An 11,534-nucleotide genomic window follows, 5' to 3' on the forward strand; every position below is an offset into this window, starting at 1 on the left:
GTGGAAGTAATTAAAGGACATAAGGACATAGAAAATTTTAGCTTTGCAAAGTAAGATACAAAGCAAATGTTTTTATAAATGCAATGAGTTTAAAATATAAAGTAAAATCTATATTTGTAACAGGCTTGACTTCTTAAAAGTAGTGTCTATTTTTTACGAAGGGAGCCTCTGGCAGAATATTTCTGCAATATTTCCTTGGAGTTTTCTCAGTCTTTTGCTCTTCCATTTTTCCATTTAGAACTGCCCTCATGCTAGGTTGCGAATATGGTTGCAGAGATGCAGTAGAAGTCTTAATTAAAAATGGTGCTGATATAAGCTTGCTGGATGCGCTTGGCCATGATAGTTCTTACTATGCAAGAATTGGTGACAATCTGGACATTCTAACCTTGTTGAAGACTGCATCGGAAAATACTAACAAAGGTATCAGCAGTTTTCTGTAACTAGAAGAGTCCACGTTAACAAAGAGCCACTTTTTAAAAGACTTAGGTAGTAGTACTACAGTTTATAAGAAACAAAACATTCCTTACTGATAAACAGTGTTGGTTCATCTCCCTCTACAACATGGATTTGCTTACATACATTATAGTCACTTGCTTTGAGGCAGTGTGTGTTGCATATATCATCTAGTTTATCCAGTGAACACTAAGACACTGGAATAACTTCAGAACTGAGAAGGAAGAGTCAAATGTTTTACTAATTTTTTTTTTTTTATGAAGAGGGGTGAACCTCCCAACTTTTTATACTTAGAAAGTTTTAAAGAAAGAATCGTTGTTTAAACATGTATGTAAAATATTAAGCTGATATTTATCAAATGCGTATGCCATGATTTTTTATGTTTTTTTTTAAAACGGGAAAATACAGAAAAGCACAATGAATAAAGTTAGTCACTCATTACCACTGAGGAGCCTCTGTTAACATTTTGAGAAATATCCTTCTAGTCTTTTCCCATAAAATTGAATTCACCTGTAAATCTGAATTGTAGCTTACTTTTTTATGTAACATATTTTGAAGGTCTTTCCGTCAAAAATACTTTTTCTATAGTATGATTTTTATTGGTGTATGAGATTCCGTTTATTTAAGTTTCATTTAATAAAGCAATTTTCTACATGTAGTGTTTAAGCTATTTATAATTATTCATTAGTACACAAAGGTTGTGAGTGTCCTTATGCATAAATATTTTAGTATATTTTTATTACCCTTTAGTGTCAATTCCTAGAAATTGAATCACTGAGTTTCAGGGCATGTACAGTTCTTTAAGCCTTTGGTCTATGTTGACAAATTGCCTCCCAGTTTAGGAGGTTTTTAAATTTTCTCCCCCTCCTTTTTTTAGATATGGGGTCTCCCTTTGTTGCCCAGGCTAGAGTACAGTGGTGCCATCATAGCTCACTGCAACCTCAAACTTCTGGGCTTAAGCTGTCTTCCTGCCTTAGCCTCATGAGTAGCTGGGACTACAGGCATGTACCACAATGGCCAGCTAATTTTTTATATTTTTTTGTAGAGATAGGGTCTTGCTGTGTTGCCCAGGCTGGTCTTGAACTCCTAGCCTCAAGTGATCCTCCTGCCCCAGCCTCCCAAAGTGCTGGGATTACAGGCGTGAGCCACCATACCCAGCCTAAATAAATTTTCCATTTTTTATCTGCTTCCCGTCCTTAGTCTTTAATCTTACCTACTTGAATGTTGGTATAAAAAACTTGCTAATTTGATAGGCAAAAGTGAGATTTCATTATTGTTTTAAGCATATGTTTTAGAAATAAAACTAAGAAGTTGTAAGCTTTAGAGGAAACTCTAAAGTTTATTTATTCAATATTGACTCAATTGTATAGTTAGGGAATGTATATCTACACCAAGTTAACCTGCCATTTTGTTGTTTCTCTTTTTGTCTAAATCTTAGGGAGAGAACTTTGGAAGAAAGGACCATCTTTGCAACAGGTAGATATTGATTTTAATGTTAAAGAATTATATGTATTGTACAGTTTAAAGTGCTTAGTAAAACTAGTTAATAGTTATGCATAACTATTCTGAGTTTAAATGCATTCTATCTCTCTTCTTAGTTAATCAAGCCCATGTAGATTCTGGGTACTTAGATCATGAGGTCCTATCAAGATACTGTCACTTAGCTTGAGACAGTAGATCTCAGTTTCAATGAAGGTATCCAGTGGGAAAGAAATAGCCTCCTGATTGGGGCCGTGAGCATTCAACTTTTTCAAGTAGGAGACATTGTAACTTGTTAAATGATGAACTTTAGCTTGGCAGATCATAGACAGTTTCCCCCAGTCTCCCTTAATAATAGGACAAAACATTTACTGTTATGGGAAAATTCTTTACATGTAATAGGAAATGAAGAAAACAGAGTTCTGAACTGATTATATATTGTGATTTCAATGCCACTGTTAGCGTTTTTGTTTCTTCTTCAGTCTTTTTTTCTGTGTGTATTTAATTGAGGACTTTGCAGAATAACAACACATGAAACAATTCATGCTTTGCATTAAATTTATTATTAAAGTACTGTTTAACCCTGTTTTGATGTACCAGTTTGTGAAATGTGATGTTTTCTGCTAATCTATTTGTGTTCAAGTAAGCGGGGTTAGTTTACAGTACTGTGGCTCAAAAGCTAGTGTAGGCAGCTTTCCTTTCCTGCTGACTGTTCCTTCCAGCTTTTCTCTAGAGAGAGGAACCTAAGCATTTGCAAACCCTGAAGAGAAAGTAATCAGGTATCTTGAGCAATTCTGATCATCATCTTGTGTCCTTTTTCTACCTCTCACCTGAATCTGAAAGCTACATTTTTAAAAAATTTTACTTTAAGTTCTGGGATACATGTGCTGACTGTGCCGGTTTGTTACATAGCTGTATATGTGCCATGGTGGTTTACTGCACTTATCATGAAAGTTGCATTAAGCTTATTTTCCTTTTCAATCCATCTGAGTTAATATGTTCATGCATGGTTCATGTCTGTTGGCACTTTTCCATCTGGAGCAACTGTTCCAGCCTTCTTCCCTGTGCCTCATATAACCTAAGTGTGAGTAGAGTGAAAAAAATATACACTGCTATGACTGTACTAGCCATCTCACACAGAATCAGAGAAAAATTTCTGAAATGTATAGATATTTAAAATAAAAAGAATTATTGAATATTAATATGGGAATGGTGCTTAGCTCAGTGCTCTAGGAATTATTGAGGTGAATACAAGGAGTTAATATTCTACTAGGAACAGAAAGACACACTGCTCCTAATTACTGTGTTTCCGTCATTTATTGAATATACTTACTAAATATATGCTGTAAATAGGACTTTTTTTTTTAATACTAAGGCACATGTAATCTCTGTTATCAAGAAGCCTACAGTACAGTTGCAAATGTAAGACTCACTCAGTTCACAGATATCTGTTGAACATCTACAACATGCCAACTACTGTTCTAAGTGCTGGGAATATTGTAGTGTATGAAGTCTCTGCCCTTATGGAGTTCCTAGCTTAGTGAGAGATGAACAATAAGCAAAGGAATATTTAGTATCATAGCAGATGCTGTGAAGCAAAACGAAACAGAATTAAAGGATGAAGAGGGAGTGGGTGGAGGTCTGTGGGAGAAGCCTCACAGGCTGAGAGAAGGGCAGGTGCCCGGCCCCTGGTGAGGGAGCGGGTTAGACATGTTCATGGGGCAGCAGCAGACAAGTGTGACAGGAGTGATGTGCCCATCGTGGAGGGAGCAGAAGAGGCTGCTAAAGTAACAGAGTGCTAGATTAAGAAGGAAGGACCTTGTATTGATAAGGACTTTGGATGTGTACCCACCAGTAACTACCAGATGGCAGAAGGCAGGACGTGTGCTCCCCAATCAGTGGTGCACGTGATCAGATCGCTGCTAAGTGGAGCCAGAGGTGCAAGAGAGGTTCTTTTAGTGTGCTAATAACAAGGTTTGTCAGGAAGATGGATTTTAATTAAAGGATGGGGTTGATTTAGTATGTCTGAGTTAAGGTATAGTGGAGGCAGTGGGTGAGGATTCTGAAGTGAAGACTGGGAATGAAAGTGGTATGATCAGGTGAGCTGTGAGAAGATGTCAGATTCCACTTGAAGAACAGTCCTTTGGTAGAAGGAATGAGGCTGGAAACATAGTTAGGGCCAAATTGTGGACATAGAATATTTTAAAAATGGGACTTGTTCCTCTGGTTCTAGATCCAAACTCATTTGAATGATAGGTTAAAAACTTGTTCAAACAAAGGTAAACAAATAATACAAAACATGAGAAAATTATCTCGAAGAATTAAAGCAGTAGTTTTTTTTTTTTAAAAACTAGGAAGAAAGAAATAGCTTTCTACATTAGTTATTGTGGAGATTTAAAGATCATTTTGTTTTTTTAATAGGGGAGTTATTTGTTCTCTTGTTTAATGATTATGTTGTGTTTTTGTTAAAGCAAATCTCTAAGCTGGAATAAAGTTTCAAAGCAGTAAGTTACAAAAACAACATATACCCAACCAAGTTATTTAGAGACCTTTTTATATTGCTCGGGTCAGAGGGACTGTCTGTCTCTTCCTTACCATACCTCTTGATATTTTATTTTGGTGGTGCTCAGAGAAGTAAATAATTTCCATATTGTCTTTCAAAATTTATGTGACTTCCCCTTCCTCTTCCTTTTTTTTTTTTTAATTGAGTTCTTTAGGAGTAGTTGGCAATGCAGTGCTTTATAGCCCAACTTTTGTTATGAGTTTATTACAAATTCTTCTTTTTAAAATTTTGTGACTTGAGTTAAAATAAATCCCGAATCATATTTTAAAATTTGTTATTTAGTATTTTTAAATAAATTATACTTGATTTATTTAAAATGTAATCTTAAAGGTCCTTTACATTTTGGGGTTTTAAATGGAAACACTGCCACCTTGTGTTATGTGCAGCTAATGTTGGATAAACTGAAAATCACTAACCTGGTGTATTGCCAGTTGAGGAAAATATACTTTTCTGTATTCTCACACTTGCTGACTCGTGTTTTCTTATGTTTTACCAAAGCGAAATTTGACACACATGCAAGATGAAGTAAATGTGAAGTCACATCAGAGGGAGCTTCAAAATATTCAGGTAAAAAGAAAAAAATGTGGTATCTTCCTTTAAAAACAATTTCAGTATTTGTGGTGGGATTGAGAGAGAAGAGAGGAAACAGGAGAGTGGGTGAAATGAGCGGGGCAAAGAAAGAGAAACTCGTTAACGTTATTTGTGATTCTCTTTTTTTTGCCTAATCTCTTCTTATTTTAATTAATTAATTAATTTATTTTGAGATGGGGTCTGGCTTTGTTGCCCAGGCTGGAGGGCAGTGGCAGCATCTCGGCTCACTGCAACCTCTGCCTCCCAGGTTCAAGTGATCCTCCTGCCTCAGCCCTTCTAGTAGCTGGGATTACAGGCATGTGCCACCACACCTGGCTAATTTTTGTATTTTTAGTAGAGATGGGTTTCACCATGTTGGCCAGGCTGGTCTCGAACTCCTGACCTCAGGTGATCCACCCGCCTCAGCGTCCCAAAGTGTTGGGATTACAGGTGTGGGTCACCATGCCCGGCTGCCTAATCTTGTCTTAAAGAATTGACTTTTGTTATCAATGTTTGAGTCCAGTATTATAAAATTTAATTATATAATGCTAGAAGTATGGTGTAGAAAGTATTGTTTTAATATACATTAGAAAAAGCAACTTTATATAACTATTTGATTTAAATGTGTCTGTTTTGTGATGTAAACCATACATTTGTGTTTATTTTGGAAAATTATACTATTAAAAATGATGATCATTAATGTAAATTAAATCTGATTTTTTTCTTGAAGTATTTTCTATTTTGATTGAGAAAAATAATTTTGTTAAACTACCCACACAGTACTTTTTAGCTTTTATACTGGTCAAAGTTTCCAAATAATATTATGAGGATTATTTTAGAGGAAGGACCCATAATTAATTTTATGACTGAAACACTGTTAAATGATAAATTGAATAGCTGTTTTCAAAATAATAAAAGCATTTTATTTGGGTTTTCTTAGTTTAGTATGTAGTGTAAGAAAATGAACTATGTCCTTAAATTCGAGCCTTTATCTTTTACCAGAGCACTAAAACGATGATAAGTTCAACAAAAACGTTAGAAGAGTCTCATAAATTTGGGAGGTCTTAAGCAAAAGTTAAAATGGCATATTCTTTTGCTCTTTTCTGTGTCTGGATGCTTTTTATTTTTTGTTTATTGGAATTATGATGATTTGCCCTCTTGTAGTATATACTTGTATTTATTAGCTATTATAGGATAGTAATTTTCTATTTTATTTTTGATCTGTAGATTTTAAATCCTTGGCATATCATTGAAATTATTGTATCTTTGTACTTAGTGTTTTACATATGTATGTACCTGTATAACAGTGAACTGCTTTTAAAAAAATTTCTTCTTTAAGAATTTGCTCTTTTAAGATTGGCCTGACACCTTGTTGTCTTTATTATTTAAGGATTTGGAGATTGAAAATGAAGATTTGAAAGAGAGGTTGAGAAAAATTCAGCAAGAACAACGAATACTTTTGGATAAAGTCAACGGTTTACAGTTACAGCTGAATGAGGTAAATAAATCTGCATATAAAAAATCAAAAACCTGTTTTACTACATCATCAATAGCAAATTGTTAATGATTGTTTAAGGTAAAATTAGCTCATTGCATTCCAGAGGAGTTAAATCTTACTGGGGACCAGGCTTTTTACATGAAATTTTACATTTAAAGTAGCATAAGCAAACAAGTAAGGACAGTGTAAAGAATGTTCAGGAAAGTGAGGAGAGATCATTGTGGGCCGCCACTTGTGAGGGGGGCACCTCCTGTGGGAGACGGTACTTCTGTTGAATTTTGAAGGAAGTAAAGGGGAATCAGAGGGCATTCCAGAAAACACTGTGGTGAGCAAAATCACAGAAACTGTGACCTGTAATATATTCCTTGTTGTATAAAAAAATTGGAAATACAAGAAATATCCATGAATCATTTTTTTAGAGGGAAAGTAGAATATATATGAAATCTAGTATAATCAGTTCACTCTTTAAATATACATTTTATTATGTACAGGACTTACCACAGGTGAAATCTTATGTGATATTTGCATTTCAAAAGTAAGAAGTAACTGCGTGATTGGTACAGCTGTGTCCTTCTGATTCTGATTTTCTGTATCACTTTAATATCTTGCTATCTATGTTAGATTTTCCTAAAATTGAACATATGCAAAAGCAAAAGGCTGAACTATAGTTAGGGCCATGGGATTGGAGAGGAAAGAGTAGACAGAAGATACGAGGACAAAGAACAAGTAGGACTTCTTGGTTGATAGATTCTCAAGAGAATCAAAAGTGCTTCTGAACCTGGATAGTGAGAATAATAAAAGACAACTCATACAACAGAATTGGTAGTACATTATTTTCTTCTCATATCCTTGACCCCAGTCTTAAAGATATGTGCCAGTCTTTTTTTAAAAGATCTTTGCCAAGTTCATGCCTTTTAAAATAAGCTTTTAAGAATGAAAATATTTTGTCTTCTTTTTAAATTTAGGAAGTTATGGTTGCTGATGATCTGGAAAGCGAGGTAGGATGACATTTTATTTTAAACCATTAAAATTGTTTTCGGAATTGAAGATGCTATAGTAGTAAAGGTTTAAGTCCTGAATTGAGATACAGACCAGGATTCTATTTCTGGTTATTAAAGGGAAATTCAAAATGTATACATGACTAAAAAAGGATGTTTTGAATATAGTGGCATAGATTATTGTAGGCATTTTGTTGTTATTGCTTCTGAAAGTCTTACTTTCTGTGAAACTTGTCCTGAAAATAATGTAAAATTCTAAACATAAATAAAATGTCTGAAAACATTAAGATTGAAAACAGAGATTTGAATTTTTTATGATTTTGTTTATAGACATTGTATGTTTCATTAGTGTATTTGTAGAGATTATCAACTCTACTAGTAGAGTTCACCAGGTTGGAGAATTCATTAACTGCAGTCCTTAATGTAATTCCAATTCATGTTTTCTAAAACACGTTTTTAACCCAATTCCAAGGGTGATTTTACTCTATTTATTCTGTTTCATTTCAGAGAGAAAAGCTGAAGTCCCTTTTGGCAGCTAAAGAAAAGCAACATGAAGAAAGCTTAAGGACTATTGAGGCTCTGAAAAATAGATTTAAATATTTTGAGGTATAGAAAGGTTAAATTATTTCCTATAACTCATAATGGATAATGGTAAGGGGCTTGGCAGCAGACTTGAATTTGAATTATAAATCTCTTATTTATAGTGTGACCTTGGGCTGCTTATTTAAAGTCTTCGAACCTTTGCCTCTTTGGCAAAACTGGGGTGATTGTCTCTTTCTCCACATAGTTATAAAGGTTGAGATCATTTAAATTGACTAGCATGTAATTGACATTTAGTGTCATTCTAGTTTCTCTTCATTGTCCATCCTTACCTTTTTAAAACGTCATATTTCTACCTGTAAATTTGCAGTGAGTATAATGATAATAAAAAGCTTTCATAAAAATGAACGGTGATATGTCCAGGATTATCTCAGAAAGGAGTCATCACTGGGTATCACTGAAGGTAGCTGATTCAGCATGAATCTTTTATCTTTGTTGGTGAATGCAGCCCCAAAGTACACTAAAAAAGTGTCTTAGTCCATTTGTGCTGCTCTAACAAAATACAGAAAATTTGTAAAGAACAAATTTATTTCTCACAGTTCTGGAGGCTGGAAAGTCCAAGATCAAGGATCTGGCATTCATGGCTGGTGAGGGCCTTTTGCTGCATCTTCTCCTGGCAGAAGGCGAAAGGGCAAAAAGGGGCCTAAGTGAAGCCCTCATGACTTGATCAGTTTCCAAAAGGCCCTACCTCATAATACCACCACAGTGGGAATTAAGTTTCAACACATTTTGGCAGACATTCAGAGCATAGCAAAAATAATATTTTTCTTTGTAAATAAAAAACTATGTGTGCATTATGAAAAATAATATAAAACATGTATGAATCTCACAGACAATGTTGCAAGAGAGAAATCAGACACAAAGAGTACATACTGAATGATTCTATTTTTATGAAGTTCAAAAGCAGATACAACTAATCTATGATGTTAGAGATTAGAATAGAGGCCACCCTTTGGTTGGGGTTACTGAGTAAGGTGTGTGAAAAAACTTTTGGGGTCCTGGAAATATTTTATATCTTAATCTGGGTTGTGTATAATTACAAAAGGTATGCATATGCAAAAATTCATTGTATTATACACATTTAATATGTGTACGTATTTATGTCACTGAATTTTCAAGATTATTCAGAAACACCATTTTATAAACCAAAAAATGATCTAGCTATAGTGGCTTCTGTCTTCATATTTGAAGACTTTTTTAGGTTAATTGTGAAACTGATGATTGCTAATATTTTAATAGTACTGACCAATGTACTTTGCATTCTTGACATGCATTAAAAAACAACTCTGTGTGATAAGTTTTATTGTTACCTGACTTCACAGATAAGGGGGTTGAGGCACAGAGAGGTTTACCCATGAGGGGTTTCACAAATAGTAAGTGACAGAGTCAGGATTTGAATCCAAGCATCTGACTCCTTTGTGCTTTATCTACAATGCTAGTTTTACACTTAGAATTACTTGAATGAGAAAATTTAGGAGTATATACAGGGCCTTTTAAGTATTAATCCAAGTTTGACACTTATAACTTGGGTATTATTTATGTATATATTTCTTCTAGGAGCTAGCTTTTCTGCATGTCTTAAGTGTAAAATGTAGGCCAGGCACAGCATCTCACACCTGTGTAATCCCAGCACTTTTGGGAGGCCACGGTGGGTGGGTCACTTTAAGGTCAGGAGTTTGAAACCAGCCTGGCCAACATGGCGAAACTCTGTCTTTATTAAAAATACGAAAATTAGCAGGGCGTGGTGGCACATTCCTGTAATACCAGCTACCCAGAAGGCTGAAGCAGGAGAATCGCTTGAATCCGGGAGGCAGAGGTTGCAGTGAGTGAGATCACGCCACTGCACTCCAGCTTGGGTGACAGAGTGAGACTCTGTCTCAAGGGGAAGAAAACCAAGGTGTTTTTCTGTAGCTTTAGACAAATTATCTGTCTAAATTGTCAAGTCTATAACTTACAGTAGTCATAAAAGTAACTTATTTTTCTTATAAAAATACATACTTACTTTAGAAAAATAAGAAAAATTTTTAAACTGAAAGCAGATGCAAAAGACACCTATAATCTTAACTCTGCTAGCACCTGACTGAAATCCTTTCAGACACTTGTATATAATTTGTGTGTTATATACTCATTCAACAGGTGGGATCATATTGTACATCCTGTTTTGTAGCTGTTCCCATTCAATATGATGGGGACATTTTCCTCAGTCACTATATACTCATTGTGATGAATATTTATGCTAGCAATGATTTTTTACTTTCAAACAGAAAATTACAGGTCCCACTTTATACATGACCTAGTATTTATAACAGCAACCATTAAAAACTACTAAGAATTTGCCTGGACGTGGTATCTCAGCCTGTAATCCCAACACTTTGGGAGGCTGAGGCAAGTGGATCACTTGAGCTCAGGTGTTCGAGACCAGCCTGGGCAACATGGTGAAATCCTGTCTCTACTAAAAACACAAAAATGAGCTGGGCAAAGTGGTGCATGCCTGTAATCCCAGCTACTTGGGTGGCTGAGGAAGGAGAATCACTTGAACCCAGGAGGTGGAGGCTGCAGTGAGCTGAGATTGTGCCTCTGCACTCCAGCTTGGACGACAGAGTGAGACCCTGTCTCAAAACAAACAAACAAAACAACAGCAAACTACTAAGAATTCATCACTTACTACAAACATTGAATATCTACTGCTGTATTGTCTCACATGCTTAAAAAACCTTAACTGTTAAAAGAATTACTGGTATGAGTTATGTATAATAACTTAATGTAGCTATTTCCCTTGTATGTATAAAAATATGGGGAAAATGGATAGTTTAGAATGAGGCTGATATTATGTTACAACTTTTATGTTTGTTTTCATTTGAGTAATAAAGGTAATAAGACCAAATTAAGTTTTTTGAACTCCTTATGTGCATAGCACCCCCTTATGCATGTATGAGGCCATTTAGTAGTTATTGTAAACTTTAGTATTAAATATTCCATAGAAAAAAGAGCTTAACTAAGCTTATAGGTATTTTTTCATACCGTGGGGGCACTAATGATTAAAGGAGGTGGCATTAATTTAGTCATGGAATTGTGGACTGTTTTATCATGGTTGACTACTTCAGAGTTTGGTATGTAGCTGTTAGGACTGATACACCTAAATACACAAATATGAACTGCATCTGCCTGTCCTTACTCTTCATTTCACTCTGGGTTTTTTGTTTTGTTTTGTTTTTGAGACAGGGTCTCACTCTGTCACCCAGCCTGGAGTGCAGTGGTGTGATCACCACTCACTGTAGCCTTGACCTCCCCGGGCTCAGGTGATGCTTCCACCTCAGCCTCCTGAGTAACTTGGGTTACCCTGCCCAGCTAATGTTTCTGTGTGTGTGTGTGT

The 11,534-nt window shown here is 35.3% G+C and overlaps 1 protein-coding gene across 1 annotated transcript in view; it reads left to right on the plus strand.

Annotated features, from left to right (window-relative positions):
• The window catches only part of UACA (uveal autoantigen with coiled-coil domains and ankyrin repeats), a 43,206-nt gene that overhangs the window by 17,418 nt on the left and 14,254 nt on the right, over positions 1-11,534 (plus strand). The window contains 6 exon segments of the mRNA XM_011940553.1: positions 239-420; positions 1,892-1,929; positions 4,994-5,062; positions 6,456-6,563; positions 7,529-7,561; positions 8,069-8,167. Of these exon segments, the coding sequence (XP_011795943.1) occupies positions 239-420; positions 1,892-1,929; positions 4,994-5,062; positions 6,456-6,563; positions 7,529-7,561; positions 8,069-8,167 (529 nt within the window).

The sequence above is a fragment of the Colobus angolensis genome, unplaced genomic scaffold (genome assembly GCF_000951035.1).
Source record: "Colobus angolensis palliatus isolate OR3802 unplaced genomic scaffold, Cang.pa_1.0 Scaffold19, whole genome shotgun sequence".
In the NCBI taxonomy this organism is placed as follows: Eukaryota; Metazoa; Chordata; class Mammalia; order Primates; family Cercopithecidae; genus Colobus; species Colobus angolensis.